Source organism: Ursus maritimus, unplaced genomic scaffold (assembly GCF_017311325.1).
Source record: "Ursus maritimus isolate PB19 unplaced genomic scaffold, ASM1731132v1 scaffold_29, whole genome shotgun sequence".
NCBI lineage: Eukaryota > Metazoa > Chordata > Mammalia > Carnivora > Ursidae > Ursus > Ursus maritimus.
The window spans coordinates 23,652,743-23,673,052 of record NW_024425452.1 but is presented as its reverse complement, the minus strand read 5'-3'; the positions used below and the strand labels follow the sequence as shown (position 1 = coordinate 23,673,052).

Here is a 20,310-nt window from a genome sequence, read left to right as displayed (position 1 = left end):
TGGTGTGTGTCTAGAAATTTATCCATTTCTTCTAGGTTGTTTAATTTGCTGGCATATAATTTTTTTGTAGTAGTCTTATAATTCCTTGTATTTCTTTGGTGTATTTTGAATGTGTTTCTTTTCTTTCATTTCTGATTTCATTTGAGTATTTTTTTTCCCTGAGTCTAGCTAAAGGCTTATCAGTTTCATGTTTTCAAAGAACTAGCTCTTAAGTTTCATTGATCATTTCTGGTTGTGTTTTGTTTTGGTCTCTGTTTCATTTATTCCTCCTCTGATCTTTGTTATTTTTTCCTACTACCAACCTTGGGCTTTGTTTGTTCTTTTTTTAGCTCCTTTAGTTGTAAGTTTAGATTGTTTGAGATTTTGTTTGTTTCTTAAGACAGACCTACATTGCTGTAAATTTTCTCTTAAAACTGCTTTTGCTGTGTTCCAAAGATTTTGAACCAATGTGTTTCCATGTCCATTTGTCCCAGATATCTTTTTGTTTTTCTCTATGACTTCTTTGTTGACCCCTTGGTTGTTTAGTATCATGCTGTTTAGTGCCACATTTGTGTTCTAGTTCTTTTATTGTAATTGATTTCTGGTTGGAAAAGATGAACAATATAATTTTAATCTTAAATTTATTGAGACTTATTTTGTGGTCTAGCGTGTGGTCAATCCTGTATAATGTTACATGTGCAACTGGATATGTGGGCTGAAAGAGAGCAAAAAAACTGGTGCCCACCAGCACTTCTGTTCCTGGAGAAAGTTCCCGCAGATCCCTGCCTCTGTGGCACAGGTACTAAAAATTAGTCAGTAAATCTTATTTGTAACCCAGGTGCTTTTCAAACTGCTGCTTCTGTGCTGGGTCTCGTTCAGAGTGATAGAGTGTGCTAGCTCTTTAAAACAGAGACTGGGTTTCCTGTAGCCCCTCTGGCTCTCTGGGAGTTCAGTCCCACTGACTTTTAAAGCCAGACATTACGGTGACTGATCTTCCCAGTGCAGGTCCTCAGGGCTGGGCATTCCTGGCGTGGGGCTCGGTCCCTTTGCTGCTCATGCTTGCGATGTCCCTCCTGCCCGTGGGTAGCCATGCTGGGGGTTTGGCTCCCAGCTGCCTCTCTGCCCCCTATCCTATTCGATGTGCACTTCTCCTTATGACTTTAGCTGTGGAGGGTCTGTTCCCCAGACTTCAGGTCATTTTTGGAGTGAGCTGCAGTATATGGCGTTGCCTTGGTTTGTCCCTGGCAGGTGGTGAGCACAGGCTCTTCCCCCATCTCTTACTGTCCCACCTTCCCTCTCTCCAAACAACAACAGTTTTTGATTTACAGGAAAACTGAGGAGATACTAGAAAGTTCCCTATATTCCACACCCAGTTTCCTCTTTTATTAACATTTTACATTAGTATAGTACCTGTATTACAATTAACAAACCAGTATTAACTAAACTATATTCTTTATTCAGATGTTCTTGGTTTGTACCTAATGGCCTTTTTCTGTTTCAGGATCCCATCTTAGATACCACAAGACAGTGAGTTGTCATGTTTTTCAGGTTCTTCTTGGCTGTGACAGTTTCTCAGGGTTTCCTTGTTGCTGACGATCTTGACGGTTTGAGGTGTGCGGGTTAGCGTATTCTAACGTGCCCCTCTATTGGAATTGGTCTGATGTTCTTTTTCATGAGTAGATTGTGGGGTTGTGGGTTTTCAGGAAGAAGACCACAGTGGTAAGTGCTATGTTCATAACATCATGTCTGGGGTACAGAGAATCAGCATGACTTTGTGACTCAGGTGGCTCTGCTTCTGGCCCTTGGGTGCTCTCTTGGTTGGCTGTGTCCTTTTGACAAACCTCCGTCAATGAGGCCTTGCTTGAGGTTTTTGTTTGTTTTTTAACACTTCCTTACTTTCTGGTGCTTTATGCTTGAGGCCTACCTTGTGTATGTTCTGCCCCACTCTCAAAATCAGCCATTTCTCCAAGGGACCCCAGTTCCTTGTATTGAGGAATGGTATTAGGAAAGATCACGGAGATAGCCTTTCTCAGTATATCATAAGAAGGATATGGACTATCGACATGACTCATCGGTGTTGATGTTGACCTTCATCATTCAGCTGAGGTAGGTCTCCTCAGAGCTCTTTACTGTAAAGCACCTTCCCCCACTCCAAACTTCCTTCCAGGCTGTTCTTTTGGAAGGAAGTTACTGTGTGCAACTCCTGCCTAAGGAGTGTGTTCCACCTCCTCGTTGGGGGGTTATCTATACAAATTTTTTGGAATGTTTCTGAACAGGAGATTTGTCTATTGCCCATTTACTTATTTATCCAATCATTTATGTGTTTCAGGTTATATTAGTATTTAGTATTTACTTTATGCTTTAGGGTATAATCTAATACTCCTTAATTTGTTGCTCACATTGTACCAGCTTAGGCCAACTGGAGCTCTTTCAGTTGATTCCTGTGTGTCTTTTATATGCTCTCATCAATGTGCAGCTTTTTATTTGCTTTTGTTTTTGAGCACTTCCTTACTCTCTGGCTGTAAAGATACCTTGGGATATGTCTTGTATATTTTCTGCCCCGGACCTAGAATCAGCTACTTCTGCAAGTGGCTCTGGTTCCTTTTACTAGAGTATGGTATTAGAAACCAAGATCTGGGCACCGAGTGGGCTCATTGCTACTGGAGTCCATTATTTCTGGGTCCTGTCGGCTGATAGAGCAAGGAGATGTATGTGTGATACTATCCCACGTGGATCTCGATTTGTATAACCATCTCAGGGTTCAGCTAAACGTGGGTTCATATTTATGTCTCCACCTCTAATCTGTAACCACATGGATCGTTCTAGCCTTCTCTTCTGCTTATCTCCAACAGTGAGACACTTGACTCATAACATCCAGCATCCACAATAATAGATTTTTTTTTTTTTTTAAAGAAATGCAGGGGAGTGTTCCTCTTAGGGGCCCATGTACCTGAGTTCCTTTCTTCCTGGAATATTTTTGGTCTTCTTGTCCACAGTGGTTCATGCTTCAGGCTTTAGGCTTAGCTCATGCTGATGTCCTCACGGAAGCTTCAGCAGATCGCAGATCACGTCCCAGCCTCTATAACATGCTCCTGTTCCACTGTCTCCTTCCCTTACAGCCCTTATCAGCATAGAAATTAAGTAACTAATTTTGCAATTCGATATGTCATTGCTTTTTCTCTCCTGGAATGTTGGCTTGGTAGACGAGAACCTTGTCAGCCTTGCTCAGGGCCTCACACAGCACCGGACACACATTGTGTGATAGATGTTTAGTGAAAAACAGGTATGGAGGAAATGTTAAACTTGATCTTCTACCCAATGACATAGGAGATGGGTTTAGAATATAACATTAGGAACATTTCTGCTTTCTAGAATTTTTAGATACTTTATGCACCTCAAAAGTTCATGTTGTGGAAATTGGGGTATATGGAAATCAGGCAAAAAAAAAAGATCTAAGGCGATATAAAGATTTTTGAAGGACACCGGAATGAATAGCATTGAGCCAAGTGTCCATTAGTTGAAGGAAATGGAAGCTAAAATGTTAGGGAGCAGATGCAAGAAAGAGAAAGTGCAGATATGACCTTAGTTTTCAAACTTGTTCCCAAGGAATTTTATGGGTATGTTGGATGATGTTATGTAGCTTCTGTGTTGGAAATACCAGATGTTTATGGACAGTGAGATGGGAGAGGGACGCTCAGCTCCAGGTTATCATTTCTGTATTCCTTCCCTATATTTGTCCTGTTCTTTCCTTCGTGTCTTCAGTTTCCTGGATGCTGTTGGATTTAGCGTGTTTTTCTTTCCCACTGAAATGTTAAAGAAGGATACAGAGTGTCATTCTTTACTGTAATTCTCCTTGAGGTTCCCTATAGCATTTTAAATTTCAGAAGATCAAGAACAGTATTCATTTCCCTTTGGAAAAAATGAGACGAGACTGCCCCTTAATGGTATGTCTTCAAGGGATCTAGAGGCATTTGCTCAACTTGTTCCGCTTTACTCTAAGGGCATTCTGACGATCACCTGTGTGTGATCTGAAGTACTCCAGGCCCTGGAGCTGGCTCTTAGCTGTCCCCCCACGGCGAGACCGAAATGATGTAAAGCTGCAGAAAAAATAGTCGGCTCCGGGAGCTGATTGTTGGTAAGGGTCGCCGGACACAGGCGTGGCAAGTGGTTACCTGCCTCCCTCCTTTCCTGGAGAGGATGACGATAAACAACACCACCTGCCCTGACATAGGCTTTTGGTTTTTTTGGTTTTGGTTTGTTTTTAAAGGAGTCTGCACAGCATTGGAGAGTGGAGTCCGTCGCAGGGCTTGAACTTACAACCCTGAGTTCAAGCTCTGAGCTGAGATCAAGACTCAGATGCTTAACCAACTGAGCCCGCCAGCACCCCTGCCCTGGGATAGTTTAAATGGCATGTAGGAGGCATGTGGAGATGTACCAGATGTATCTTTTTTGTCCCTTGTAGCGTGGGGTCTATGGAAATGACTCTGCCCACGATTTGGGCTGGTTAATACCGCTCTTCAAGCCTGTCTATTTAACTGAGGTCGTGGTGGGAGAATAGACATTGAATAAATAGGAAGAGAATGCTTTGGGGACCAATCAGTGATACTTTAACTCTTAGAAATATGTGAATTGCTTCCTCTCTATCTCCATATCTAATCCTCTGTGTTAGATTGGGCTCACACCAGACACTTGAAGTTGTGCCTGTTACGTGACGACTATTTTGTGTTAAGAAAGCAACAAAACTTTTAAATACTGAGAATATTCCAGTTATATGAAAGTGCTTTTACTTTTAATAGTAACAGTCATTGTTATCTTTCTCTCCCTTCTCAGAAAAGAAGGTGGCTGCCAAGGAATCCTTAAAGAGCATAGATTGAGTGAAAAGGACACAGAACAAAGGATAGCTCCCAGGGGTGAAATGAAGAAGTTCTGTAAATAGCTGTGCTATTTTCCTTTGAAATGTCTGGCACATTCTATGTAGTATAGTGGTGGTGTACCGGGGGGCCGCATGTCTAACTCTGAGGAAGCATTCCACATTGACGCTCTGAGCAGTGCACACATGGCAAGGGCATCTAGATCTTTCCAAAGTATGAAACTACTGAAATGACAAACTTTTTTTTTTTTAATTTAGCATACTCGGAAACATAATCCTGCCATATCACCTGTGCTGAAATAGTCACTCCCTCACCTTTGAACACCCAATTCTCTGAAAAAATCAGACACAAGTAAGTGTTAGCTCTGAGCCGCTCTCAGGAATTTGGAATGTGTTAAGCCAAACCTGCATTTTCTAGCAAACTGGCGCAGAAGTGTGAAGTTTTGCTGCTTGGATTCATCTCATTACCTAGAACCTGAGGCTGTTCTGAAGTCTGCGGGCCAAATCCTACATGTGTTTCAGGGCCCTGCTTAAGGGACAAGCCTGCCACAAAATGTGCTTGGCCATATTTAATTCCCTTATGCTACTGGTCTCACAGTTATGGTGTATTATTCTCTTTAATGGTGATTTCTCCGATCCTATTTTAAAAACATTTTTAACTTCTGTTGGTTTATTGTCTGTCCTCCTCTTTTGATTGTGAGCTCATCCCTTGCCCGGCACAGGTACACGTGGTCCACATTGCAGTTCCCACCGGGGCCTATCAAGAATGTTTCTGGTACCTGATGCATGCAGGGCACAACCTTCGCATTTTCAGGAGGACACACAAGGCCGAGGTCGCGTCTGTTTAGCAGATCTGAAAATTTAGTGCTCTGGGCAGAAGCAGTTTAGGAGCTGAAAAATCATACACGTTTTAAGGAAATACCAAAAAAGAACAGAGTACTATTTTTAGCGCCTTCTAGATAAATATAAGGCAATTGTGTCAATTTAGGAAAAACACATATGTTTAGATTTTAGTTTTTTCATATGTTTGGCATGTTTGATACATAAAATAAACAGAAAGGTTTACACTTTCTGCAGTGTGTGAGGCACAGGAATTTGAAGGTGGAGTGAGTTGGGGAGAGGGCTATATTTCTGTGGAAATTTAATAAACTTTCTGGGTTTTTTTTCCCCACCTATGGAGAAGACCTAGGACACAAAACATTAAATGTTAGTATTGATTCAAGAATTAAATCACGAAAACATTGCTGAGGAAAATTAAAAATAAATCTAAGTAAATGAAGAGCTGCGCCATATTCCTGGGTTAGAAGACCCGATTTTGTTAAGCTGTCAGTTCTCACCAAATTGATATATAGATTTAATGCAATCTCAGTAAAAATTTGCTAAAATGGACAAGGTGCATCTGAAACTCATATGAAAAAGAAAAGGAATTAGAACAGTCAAAACAACTTTGATGAGGAAGAGCAGAAAGGACTAACATTGCCCGATTGCCAGAGTTATTATAATGCCAGTAAATCAGGAGAGTGTGTTAGCATCAAGACCACCACCTGGACCAGTCGATCAGAGAAGACTGTCCCTAAATAAACTCACCCGACTATGGCAACTTATTTTCGACAAAGGTGCGAAGACAGTTCAGTTGTTCTGGGACGGTCGCGTATCCATTTGCATATTGTGGTTGGAACAATTGGATATCCATATGCAAAGAGGAGAAAGAAAATAACTTCAGGAGTGCTTGCGTGGCGCAGTCTCTCATACGGTACTCCTAAATGAATTCGAAATAGATCATAACCTAAATAGATCATAAACTTAAAACCTACAACTATAATACTTGTAGAGAGGAGGCGAAAACTCTTGTGATTTTAAGTTAGGCAAAAAAGTTATTTTATTTTTTTAAAGCTTTTATTTTAGGGAGAGAGAGAAGGAGAGCACTTGCAGGGAGAGGAGCAGGGGGAGAGGGAGAGAATCTCTAGCAGACTTCATGCTGCATGCAGAGCCTGGGGGGGCGTGAGCCCGAGACCCTGAGATCAAGACCTGAGCTGAAACCAAGAGTCAGACGCTTAACCCCCTGAGCCACCCACACGTCCCGAGTTAGGCAAAAATTTTAGATACAGGGGCGCCTGGGTGGCGCAGTTGTTGAGCGTCTGCCTTCGGCTCAAGGTGTGATCCCGGCGTTCTGGGATCGAGCCCCACATCAGGCTCCTCCGCTATGAGCCTGATGCTTCCTCTCCCACTCCCCCTGCTTGTGTTCCCTCTCTCGCTGGCTGTCTCTCACTGTCAAATAAATAAATAAAATCTTAAAAAATTTTTTTTAGATACGTCAAAAGCATGATCCATGAAAGAACGAATTGATGAATTAGATGGACTTTATCAACATTAGAAGTTCTGTTTTTCAAAACACGTTATTATGAGAACGAACATTATGACAAGCCACAAACTGAGGTAAAATATTTATAAATCGTAAATATAAAATATTTATCATACTAAAATTATAAAAATTTAAAAATCAAATCATCTGAGAAGGGGTTTGTGTGTGGAATATATAATAACTTTCAAAACTCAATAGAAAATAAAGTTTTTAAAAACAGGCAAAAGATTTGAACATGTATTTCGCCAAAGAAGAGATTATGGATAGCATATAAGCACATGAAAGGTAGTCAACATCATTAGTCATTAGAAAAATGCCAATTGAGGGGCGCCTGGGTGGCGTAGTCATTGAGCGTCTGCCTTCGGCTCAGGGTGTGATCCCGGCGTTATGGGATCGAGCCCCACATCAGGCTCCTCTGCTATGAGCCTGCTTCTTCCTCTCCCACTCCCCTGCTGTGTTCCCTCTCTCGCTGTCTCTCTCTCTGTCAAATGAATAAATAAAATCTTTAAAAAAAAAGAAAGAAAGAAAGAAAAATGCCAATTGAAAGCACAGTGAGGCGCTGCTGGGGGAATGGCTAAAATTGAACACTGACCGCAGGAGGTGTGGGGGATGGGCCGTCGCTGGCACTCTCCTGCACTGCTAGTGAGAATGTAGAAGGGAGCAAGCGCTTCGAAAAAGAATTGGGTAGTTTCTTAAAAAGTTAAATGTATACGTACCATGTGATCCAGCCATTCCTCTCAGGTATCTATCAAAAAAAGGAAAAAAGTGAAGTTCCTATGTACACGGATGTTCCCAGCAGCTTCGCCTGTAATAGCCAGAAGTTTGAAACAATCCAGATGTCTATCAACAGGCAAATGGGTAAAAACGAAAACAACCTGTGGCACAGCCATGCGACAGAACACTGTGCTGACACGGAGCCTAGTTGTACAGAGTAAAAGAAACCAAATGAAAAAAACAGTACCTGCTGTGTGATTCCATTCGTGCAGAGTTCTGTGAAATGCAAACTAGTGCTCCGGGACAGGAGATCGGTGGTTTAGGGGGTGAGCAGATCGGAGGATCGGGGATGCGGAGAGTGATGGGAGGGATGGATTCAAAACGAGCACAAGAGAACTTTTCGGGGTGAAGAATATGTTCATCATTGGGGTGATGGTTTCGTGGCTACATACATACATCAAAATGTATCAGACTTTACACTTTAAAAATTACATTTCATTCTTTCAGGGATCCTCCGAGACCAGCCATGTGTCTGGCGATTGACTAGGACACATAGTCCGCTCTCTGTAGTTACATGTGCATGTTTGGTTGTCCTTGTGGCTTAGATTTTTTACAGTGACACAGTAAAGATACACAGCCAGATCAGTGAGGGAAAGACACCAGGAAGAAGGGCGTGGAGGAATCCATGTGCAGACTCCCTACGTTCTCCCCCTCCCATGAGGGATCACACCTGCACATCCTCCCTCCGGCAGAACTGTCACCACAGGTGTGCGACGTTTATGCCCTGGGAAACCTATGTAACATTCAGGGCTCTTTAGGGGGACTGGTCCCGTAGGCACCTCCTGCCTGCCAGTGTTTCAGATTCCCAAAAGGAAAACGTGTTCAGAGCCCCCAGGCGGGCAAAACAACTTTATCAACATAGGGACTGTTTGAAAAGCCACGTTCCCAGATGCCAGCCAAGGGCCAGCCCTATAAGCAAGTCTCTTAGACAGTAGTCTCCGAACTATTAACTCTTTTCTACAATGAGTTGTACCTCAGTAGGACTTTTTAAAAATCATATAAGTTAGTATGAGAATAAGGCAATGGTGATTAATTTACTGAGAAAGTAATAGATTATAAAAAGAATTCCAGATTTGTGGAAGACCAGTACAGTGAGATCTTTATTACCTGATATGCTTCATGCCCTTAAATCTTTTTGGAGTGAGGTGGGAGATTAATAAGTGAAATTGGAATGCCTGGCAAATGGGAGCTTCTAGTTACTTTTACTCTTTAATGATAAGACTTTTCATTTGAGGGGCACCTCGGTGGCTCAATCAGTTAAGCATCTGCCTTCCGCTCAGGTCATGATCCCAGGGTCCTGGGATTGAGCCCCACGTCGGGTGAGGCTTTCTGCTCAGCGGGGAGCCTGCTGCTCCCTCTCCCTCCTGCTCCACCTGCTTGTGCTCTATCAAATAAATAAATAAAATCTTAAAAATAAGACTTTCCATTTGAATTATATTTGAAAGTATTTCCCAAGTACATAATTTTTCTTTCATTAAAAAAAACCCCTTGATTGATAATCATTATTTTAACCATTGGTTAACTGATCATGACCCAGTTCTTTTTTTTTGTAATAATTTTTTATTATGTTAGTCACCATACAGTATGTCCCCAGTTTTTGATGCAATGTTCCATGATTCATTATTTGCATATAACACCCAGTGCACCATGCAGTATGTGCCCTCCTTAATACCCGTCACTGGCCTGTCCCATTCCCCCACCGCCCTCCCCTCTGAAGCCCTCAGTTTGTTTCCCAGAGTCCATAGTTCCTCGTGGTTCATTCCCCCTCTGTTTACCCCCCCTTCATTCTTCCCTTCCTTCTCCTACTGATCTTCCTATTTCTCATGTTCCATAAATGAGTGAAACCATATGATAATTGTCTTTCTCTGCTTGACTTATTTCACTTAGCATAATCTCCTCCAGTCCTGTCCATGTTGCTGCAAATGTTGTGTAATCGTTCTTTCTGATGGCTGAGTAATATTCCATTGTATATATGGACCACAACTTCTTAATCCAGTCATCTGTTGAAGGGCATCTCAGCTCCTTCCACGATTTAGCTATTGTGGACAATGCTGCTGTGAACATTGGGGTGCATATGGCCCTTCTCTTCACTATGTCTGTATCTTTGGGGTAAATACCCAGTAGTTCAATTCCTGGGTCATAGGGTAGCTCTATTTTTAACTTTTTAAGGGACCTCCACACTGTTTTCCAGAGTGTCTGTACCAACTTGCATTCCCACCAACAGTGTAAGAGGGATCCCCTTTCTCCACATCCTGTCCAACATTTGTTGTTTCTTGCCTTGTCCATTTTTGCCATTCTAACTGGCGTAAGGTGGTATCTCAATGTGGTTTTGATTTGAATTTCCCTGATGGCTAATGATTTTGAACATTTTTTCATGTGTCTGTTAGCCATTTGTATGTCTCCATTAGAAAAGTGTCTGTTCATATCTTCTGCCCATTTTTTTATTTGATTGTTTCTCGTGTATTGAATTTGAGAAGTTCTTTGTAGATCTTGGAAACCAGTCTTTTATCTGTAGTGTCATTTGCGAATATCTTCTCCTATTCCGTGGGCTGCCTCTTAGGTTTTTTTTTTTTTTGACTGTTTCCTTGGCTGTGCAGAAGCTTTTTATCTTCATGAAGTCCCACAAGTTTCTTTTTTCTTTTGGATCATAACCCAGTTCTATAGCAAATAAAAGAGCTTTGGTGTTGGGCGGGGAAAAAAAACCTTTGGTGTTGAAATTGTCATTACAACAGGCCCACCAAATGTAGCTATGTAGGTTACGCCCAAGGACACCCGCAGCTAAGAGGGTGAGTGGAGCTGAAATCGGCCTATACTTTAATGGCCAAGCCACGGCCCCCACATACGTGTGTGCCCAAGAAAAGGCAAGCTTCTAGTTTGCACAAAGGTGTCTTGTGGGCTGCTTATGGTCCTGTTCGACATGTGTCTTAGAAGGTGGTGGTGGTGGTGCTTTTCCCCTAAGGTGCTGCCCTAATGTCAGCAAGCTTTTTCGTGAACATGTCTTTCCCCTTAAAGAATTCAGCAAATCACTTTCAGCTCAGGCCTGTTTTTAACCAGCGCTCCACCAGATACCGCAGTGTGTGCTGGAAGAGGGCCAGCTTCTCCAGCTGCCTGCATGGGCCCAGTTTCCCTTGAAAGGCAGAATGTAGGGTACGTTTTTCTTTTTGTCTCTCTGGAGAATGCCGGGGATCTTTTCTGTATCTGGATGCCATTATTAACACCCCCAGCCAATATTTCTGTGTCTATATAAATAGAAAATTCATAGAAAGGCAACTCCTGTGGCTTCCCTGAGTGAAATTTTTGCTGTTACTGAGCAATAAAGTTTCCTAAAGGGAAGTCAACCCTCTCACTTCCGAAGACGCAAAGTTTGAAGATTCAATTTTGAAACAAATAGAAAATATTTTTGATAGTCACAATTTAGCTTCAAATAAGTGATGTTCAGATACTGACACCCACTTTATTTCTCTTAAGCCTTGAGCCGCCAGATGATGCTGTGATAGGCGGCCAACAGCGCCAAGCGGACCCGCATCGAGCAGCAGTCTGCCAGCAGAGGGGTTCTGTTCGGAACCCTCAGCTTCTGAAAATCTACGCCCCCCCCACCCCCCACTCACCCCCTTTCTTCTGTGTGGTTCACATTTCTTTCCTCCCTCAAGTTATTTTCTGTAAGAAAACTTAAACTACATCTCTTTCCCCTTTTTGTAGATGCGAACTACACGCAAAGTCTCTGTCTGGCCAGTGGGCCTGGTTGGTGGGCGACGCTATGAACGTCCGTTGGTGGAAAACGGCAAAGTCGTTGGCTGGTACACCGGCTGGAGAGCAGACAGGCCTTTTGCCATCGACATGGCAGGTGAGGAGTGTGGATGGTGACATTTGCTCCTCCCTGATTTTTCCAGTGATCCTGTTTGTAACAGCGTCCTGGAGGAAGGAAGCTTTGAAAGACCCTAGAGCGTATTATATTCAGCAGATAAATTATAATAAACCTTCAAAGCAGGCTTTTTGATTAATTCAAGTAGGAATGGACTTTGTGCGTGATTAGAAGTGGTCATTCTGTTCCATTTTTGTCAGCTGTCCATGCGGCCATCTCTTCAACAAGCGTATATTACATGCCACGTGCTGGGTTGGGTGTCGGGTCAGTGGTGGGAACCAGACTTGGCCCCTCCTCACAGGGGCTGCTGCCCGTGCCTTCTGGTGCCCCTCTGTTGGAGTCCAGTTGGTTTCAGTGTATCACATGCTTATTGATAAACTTAACAGTGATGTGAAATTGACAAACTAATCATTTTAATGCTTATTGATAAATTTGCTACTTATTGATACATTTAATAGCTGAAACATAAAATTGGATTTCTGGTTTTTCAAATATTTATTAACTGAGTATAACTGTCTTTTAAAGTTTATATTCTCTGGAACACCTGGGTGGCTCAGTTGGTTAAGAGTCCGACTCTTGATTTTGGCTGAGGTCACGATCTCATGGGTTGTGAGATCGAGCCCTGCGTCGGGCTCTGCGCTAGGCATGGAGTCTGCTTAAGACTCTCTCTCTCTGCCCCTCCCCCCTCTAAAAAATTTAATTTTTATTCTCTGACCAACCCGTTGAATTGAGTAAGACCTATAGTAGTCCACAAATCCCAAAATGCTACGTTGTCATAAAGCAACGGATTTTCTGTGGGTTCTGTAAAATGAGGCCTATGGTAACTTTGGAAGGATGCAGTTTAAAATGTGAGGCTTAGGGGCGCCTGGGTGGCACAGCGGTTAAGCGTCTGCCTTCGGCTCAGGGCATGATCCCGGCGTTACGGGATCGAGCCCCACATCAGGCTCCTCCGCTATGAGCCTGCTTCTTCCTCTCCCACTCCCCCTGCTTGTGTTCCCTCTCTCACTGGCTGTCTCTATCTCTGTCGAATAAATAAATAAAATCTTAAAAAAAAAAATTAAAAAAAAAATAAAAATAAAAACATGAGGCTTAGAGGCGAGAAAAATCACTGACATTTATAACCCAGAAGATGGAGGCAGAGAAGCTTCAAGACTAATTTCGTCCATCTTCAACTCTGGAACACAGCTCTGTCTGTCTGTCGTCTGTCATCCTGTGCTTGGCCAGTCCTCTGTGTGTATTTCCCAACTGCAGTCAAAGTCTCTACACTCTGAATCCTGATGGGGTGAAGGCTGTGTTCTGAACTGGATTCATTACTTCTATTCTGGCAATCCTGTGAATTTAAGGGAGCAAGAGTAGGAAGAATGCTGGGGTAGGAGTTGTTGGGGGAAGTTCTCGTGCACGGCACTGTGGCGGATCTGCCGCCCTGCATCACGGGAGGGGACAAACTAGGATATTTTTACCCGACATTTAACAGACATTTCCCGAGTGCCAGTTTTGTGGAAATGTGTGTCAGTGTCTCTGACCCCAAGGACAGTTTGGAGCTCTTACCCTTCCCTGGCCACCCTGTCCGGGGCTCTCCCCTCTGTTTCCTGACCTCCCCAACACAAGCTTTACCCTTTGGTCTTCGGTTCTTGCAGCCTCAGAGCTGAGCTGGCCTCTCAAAGAAACCATTTACCTGAAGGTCAGCCATACTTGGAAGGTCTTGAGGATTCCCAAAAAGGCCTTTCCTCAATGAAATGGGAGTTCATGACTCTGAAATTCGAAGGCTGTGTCTTTTGAGAATCTGGTTTCTTACTGAGAGGAAGTGTAACTTTGAGCAGAAAATGTTGAGAACAGAAGGCAAAGTCTTTTGCTTCCCCAGGGCTTAGTTTCCCTGTGTGTGGGATGAGCTGTAGCATGTCTGACCCCTGAGGTCTTCTCTGATGTATTCTTCCTTCTCCTGGCTTCCATCCTCGGGAAGCTCAAAGAGAAGCCCAGGTCCCTGGTTCCTAAGTGAGGAGTCGAGGCTGCTAAAGCGGCCCGCTGCTAGGTGTCTGGTCCGTACCTTTCCCAGAGCCTTGCTTCCCCACAAGATCTGCCGGTGTGTCTCCTTGCACGTAGGATCTCTGCCTACAGCCCTGCAAGGTAGCTTCGAGGCGAGGACAACTTGGATACGTCTTCCTGGATTTTGTTGTGAGAAATTTTACGTAGATGATCGAGTATCCAGTAAAGCCATGGAATATTTGCACTGCTTCCCCCCAGTTTGGATCCATATCTAAAATTCAAGAAAGGCACGTGGGTTTTATGCATTAGGCCTGGCCTGTGACAAGATATCTGATGCCTTTTTACTGCTAAATTCCCTGGTAGACTTTGCTTTATGACATGACTGATGTTTGGCTTTTTTCTAAGCATTTCAATATATTTTCAAAGCATAATATAAGAACTATCATAAAATATGAATGATTTGCCTGTTTCTTAATTATCCTTGTTTCAAAATAGGAATAAAATTTCTGTCTCTGAGAAAACAGGTTTTGCCATGCTAAATTATTTTCTTCACACATGAACTTGCTTTGCAAATTAGTTTTTGGTAAATTATTAGTATTTTTGAAAGCCTTTAAGTGAGAGTGATTTCGTTGATCAGGTAATGATTCTGATGTGGAGGGAGTTCTCATTCTAAAACTTGAAAATTCACAGCTTTGTTTACGTTTCACATAAGATTCATGAATTCTCTGTGGGAGGAAGGGAAAGACCTTGTGGACCTTCACGTACCAATGGTACTTTTCACTTCATTTTTAAGTTACAGCCACTCTGTGTCTGGAAGGAGAGAGAGAAGCTGGAAGCCCAGTGTCCTGCTGGCCTCTGGACTGTCAGGGAAGCGCTGCTCAGGAAACGGTCTGTGGGGTGAGGACCGCCTGGGGCCTGGGCCTCTTCTGGATTCCCAGGAGCTGAGTGAGAAACATGCTGCCTCACCCACAGGCCGCATTTCCACAAGCGTCTTGCTGTGGGGGTGGCGAGCACCTTCCCTGGAAGCCGCCAGGGTCTGTCCTGCCCGGGTTTCTGTGAAGTCACCGCCTAGCCCATCACTCGAAGCTGATTTGAGTGTCCGACCCTGAAACTGTAACGTTTCATGTCATTCAGGGAGTTTGACTCTGTGTCCGTCTTTATTTTGCCGTGTTGGTCTTGGCAGGTGCTGTTTTTGCTCTCAGGTGAGGAAACATTGCTGTAACTTAAAAATAAAGTCCATGAAAGGATTGGGGAGGTTCCATTTGGGCAGGACAGTGATTACAGAGGATGTCCCGGGAGCGAGTAGCTGCGAGGGCTGCAAGGAGCTACGTGTAAGGTAGAGGAAGGGTGGGATGATTTCTGAGGTCCAGCTCTAAGGTGCTGTGAGTTTTGACAAGTTTTGATTCCAAGGATTGAGGTTGTACGTGGGCCATTGTATTTATACTTTATTTTTCTATTGACACCTAGCTTCTCCATCCCTACGGCTTATCCCCATTTCCAGTATACAGTAGTTTCTAGCCTCTAGAGATGTAAAGGGCCCTTTTTAAACTGAAAATCAGATCCATGCTTTAGAAGAGACCTCTGGGGAAGTAGGGTGAAATGGTGGGTGCAGGGCTGGGGGTGGCGAGCACCACTAAGAGGCAGGAGGGCCAGGAACAACTCTTTCAAGAAACGTGGCAGGATTGAGAAGGGAAGAGAGATGGTAGCCATTTCAAGGGGTAGGAGAACTGCTTTTTTGTTTTCTTTTAATGAAATAAGAGAAGTTGAAGTTTTGAGAGAAAAAGAGATGTGTTGAAGTCCCAAAGGAGAGGAGATGGGGAGGTGGGAGGGATTGGGAACTCAGATGGACAAGTTCGTCTCAGCAGAATCACCTCTAATTCCTAATAAGGAGGTGAGATAAGCAAGGAGACCGAGACCCGGGAAGGTGGAGGGGCTGGTTGTTGGAGGCTGGCCGTCTGCTGAATATTAGTAATGCGGGAGGAGCACCGTGGGCTGAAGTCCGCAAACACTTACTGACTGTGGGGCTGCACGGACTTTGTAGGGAACACACAGCCCCTGCCCCCAAGTGGTTGTGTATCTAGCAGCGAGCGAATAACTGTGATAAATATGTAACTTACTGTCCCATGAGATAGAAAATGAGGTATGAACGGAATGTTTTGGGTTTACGATTTAATAGAAGAGAACTGCTCTTGAGGGCAGTTTGGGAAAAGCATTGTGGAAGAGGTAGCACTTGAGAGGTGCCTTACCTGCAGGCCCAGGTCAGGGCGAGTTTAGGGAACAGCAGACCCCAGGGTCTATGCAGCTCTTGGGGGAGAGGCAAGCTCGGGTCAGCCTGTAAGGATTGATGGCTGAAATAGAAATTTGTCTTCATTTCTGTAGATATTGGAGGATTTGTGACATTTTTGAGTTGGGGACTGACGGGATTGCAAGTGTGATTTGAGAACCACATGGTGGCAGGTGAGGCATAAATGGTGGCGTGGCCGCCTGGGTGCAGGGGGTCGGAGGTGACAGAAGGCCTTTAAAGAGATATTACCTATTTATGAAATTTTAACAAGCCATTTCAGATTCTGCCCATAAATTAGCAGAATTTTTGGTCTTTTAAACAATATTGTGTGGTATGGTAATAGTGGATATGTTAAATTTAATTTTGGTTTTAATTATTGTTAATATGTTGAATTATACTTTGAGTTGTAACTTAAGTGCAGAAGTATATGGTGATTCCAGGTAATTAGAACATTCTGTTAACCAGAATACCAGTTGTCTAAAAATAGGCAAATAATAACAAAAATAAGAATCTTCATATTGGGGAAAAAAGAAAATCCCATTCCTCGACAAGTTTCCGGGCTCTGGATTCACTGTGGGTGTGCTGTCCTTATGGAGGGTTGTGGAGTTTGGGCTCTCGAGAAATAGCGGTCACACAGGGCCTTCTTTGTCTTGATATTTGTCGACAAGGAATTTTGTCTGGATTAATTTACTTGGCAAACCCTTTCTTGGTAGATAATGTAGTAAACAGCCCGGTTCAGATCATCAAAGCCAAATGAACATAGCCAGAATTGGCAATGTTTTCCTTTGCTTTGTGAATACAAATACTGCACGAAAGAGAGGTGTGGGGCCCCTGGGCAGCCCATTTGGTTGAGCGTCCGAATCTTGGTTTCGACTTGGGTCATGATCTCAGGGTCATGGGATTGAACCCTGCGTCTGGGCTTCCTGCTCAGTGGGGAGTCTGCTTGGGATTCTCTCCCCCTGCCTCTGCCCCTCCCGCCACTTGCACTCACTCATGTTCTCTCTCTCAGATCTTTTTTTTTTTTTAAGGAAGGTAATAACCTTGCCACTTTGAGACCATTTGTAAATTAAATGTGTTGTTTTCAATATGTGACTATTTTGTATAAGAAAGATAAAATTAGTGTTCCCAGTAGAGACAGTGTGTCATATTGGTGCCTTCCAGTGCAGGGTCTGGGGACCGACTTGGGACCTTGTGCTTAGGCTGGTGCAGTGTGACTGTCACTGCAGTGGTGTGTGGGCTCCCTGGGACAGAGTCACAGCTGCAGGGGCATGGTGATTCTGTCCTGAGAACTTAGAGCACCACAGGGATGGTGGTGGAGTGTGAGGGGAAAAGCTGTCTATTGCCCACTTCTTATCTATTTCCGGAATGAGGTGCATTCCAGAGACTTGCTCATTTCTTACCTATTTCTGGAATGAGGTGCATTCTAGGGGCTTGCTCATTTCTTATCTATTTCTGGAATGAGGTGCATTCTAGAGACTTGCCCACTTCTTATCTATTTCCGGAATGAGGTGCATTCTAGAGACTTGCTCATTTCTTATCTATTTCCGGAATGGGGCACATTCTAGAGACTTGCAGGTGTTTGGTGGCCTCCCCGGCGTGTTCGGTGCTGTCCTCGCGAGCCGCATCTGTGCTGGGTCACCGCGGCCGTGCGGGGTCAGGAGCGTCTGTGCATCCGTGTGCCCGTCATCAGGGGACTTTGTCCAGGGTAGCTGAGGGTGGGTGGCCGTGTTCAGGTGGGGCTTGGTGGAAGTGAAGTGGTATCCCTCAGAATTTCAATGAATGAAGCATTTGGGACGAAGGATTTTGAAAATCCGAAGTTTCCGCTTCTGCGTGGGAGGCCGACTGATGACCGTTTGCCGCGCACCAGGCGTGTTTACCAGGCGTCAGGCGCTCCGCGGTGCTCTGGGAGCTTTCTTATTTCGTCTTCACTCGGTTCTGCAAGGGACGTGCTAGCGCTCTTGTCCTCCTTTAAATAGAAGGAAGTGGAGGCCGGGACCCGCCAAGTCACTGGTCCGAGGGTGCTCGGTGATCCAGCTCGGTTAGCGCATCTCCGGCGATGGCGCTCCCGCTTAGTGCCCAGTGACCAAGTCCTTAGCTCTGAGCCTCCGTGCCCTTCCTCTGCAGGACGGGGGGAAGGGAAGCCCTCACAGAGTAAGACCTCAAATGCAGAGCCCTTGGAACAACACTGCAGACACCTGAGCGAATGGTCTCTTCACCAAGAAGCGAGATCAGACTGTGTCTGTGTTCCCCCGTCACCTGGGTTTGTCCAGGGGAATTGGCTCAGTGCTGTGTGTGGCTGATGACCGCGGTGACCAGAGCTCCGCAGGTAGCTGCGGGGGAGGGGCGTCGCTGCCTCCCAGGCTCTCCTTGGGCACAGCAGGCGTACTGGCCCAGTTTCCCCACCTAGAGATTAGGGATCCAGCCACCTGCCCTCTGGGTTGTGAGCTTGAAAGGAGAACAGATACTGCGGGAGTTCCTGCTGTTCTGTCAGGGTTTGAATTCTCACCACATAGAGCTATTTCAGATCATTCTGGAAGGTAATACTTAGGAACATGCAAACTCTTGGCTTCGGGCTCACGATGGACTTTCTCTCTGTCCCGGCTGGTGGGCCCGTGCTCATCACCACTCAGTGAACGGACTCAGCGTGCGAGCCGGCGTGTGGAGATAAACAGCGGCCCCTGCTTTAGATGCAGTACGCCAGGAAGAGGCTGATCAATAAGAGAAAAACGAAACAAAAAGATCATCGGAAAGTTGAGAAGTGGCTATATGCTCATTTTCATAATTTCCCAGATGAAAAATCATTTCATAATTACTGGTGGCCCGTGGGGAAGGATTTCAAAGAATGATTCTCACACTTTCTAATCCGGTCAAGAGGGGAGAAACGTGCCTTTTCAGTACCCTGACTTGCCTAAGAGTTTGTGGAGAGCATCTGGGGATACGTTTTCATTGGAGTCTCCTGAAGAGGCGGACAGCGTGTGAGGACAAATGAGAACGAAGGCCTGGTGCTGGGCGTGGCTGACCCGGGGGCTGGCTCGCCTGCCAGCTTTCCTTGGCACGCCGTGGGCTGCCGTGACTAGCACGCACGTCTCTGCCCTGGCTTCAGAAGCTGAACTTAGCGGGCGTTCTTCCTGGGCCCCTTGAGCAGCCGTATCACGCGACCCCAGACGCTGTGAACTTGAGTGCACCTCATTTCACATCACTTGACCGTGACCAGCCACCAGGTCAGCCGAGCATCGCCCCATGCTCCTGGGCCCAGGGTAATCCAGAGCGGCACGCACTGCCTTCCAGAAAAGGGAATGTCACTTTATCTTCCCAGGTTTGCCTCGCTAATTTCTAGTTCCCTTTCAAAACTCATTAATAGTATAGGGATAGCTTTTTCTGGGAAGTTTTTCCCGATTTTTCCATCCATCATAGAAGCTGCTCCCACATGTTGCCCTTATGCACTTGTCCTCGGGCGGTGCTCACTTTGGTGTCCTGCCCACGCCGGGCTTCCTCTGCTCCTGGAGCCCGGGAGCTGCACCGGGAGAGGGGTCATCTCTTCTGCCCACATCTCTGGCCTGGCCATGGTCCCCGACAGTAGTAGCTTGCACAAACATTTGATGAATTCATGAATTCTAACTTGTCTTTATTTCTGGTGTAAGGATTATCAAAATTAAGTTTAACAGCTTCTTATTCGTAATTGCCATTACTTTTTTTAAGATTTTATTCATTTGAGAGGGAGAGAGAGTGAGAGAGCACAAGCGGTGGGGGGGGAGCGGGAGAGAGAGAAGCAGGCTCCCCACTGAGCAGGGAACCCACCTCAGGGCTCCATCCCAGGACCCTGGGATCATGACCTGGGCCGAAGTCAGATGCTTAACAGACTGAGCCTCCCAGGCTCCCTTGCCATTATTTCTTACGGTGAGTTTTTTAAAAGGGGATGTTGAGCTCTCTAAGGAGTGTCTAATTCAGTGGGTCTACACCTGGCTACACATCAGAATTACCTGGAAAGCTTTGAGAAAACCTCCACATGTGGGCATCATCACTGATCAATTGAGCCGTAATCCCTGGGTGTGGCACCTAGTGTGTCTGTATTTTTTTTCTTTCTTTTTTTCTTTTTAGTCTGAAGGGATGAAAAAGTGCAACTAGAACTAAGAATGGCTGGTGTAGGTGGTCAGAAGCTGCTTCCCTTTCGTAGGCATGGCCTCCTCCCTTGCCAC

General features: G+C 44.8%; 1 protein-coding gene across 1 annotated transcript in view; it reads left to right on the top strand.

Annotated features, from left to right (window-relative positions):
* Positions 1-20,310, top strand: part of B3GAT2 (beta-1,3-glucuronyltransferase 2) — a 75,633-nt gene that overhangs the window by 40,457 nt on the left and 14,866 nt on the right. The window contains exon 2 of the mRNA XM_040643611.1: positions 11,685-11,829. Within this exon, the coding sequence (XP_040499545.1) occupies positions 11,685-11,829 (145 nt within the window). The remainder of the gene's footprint in view (positions 1-11,684; positions 11,830-20,310) is intronic.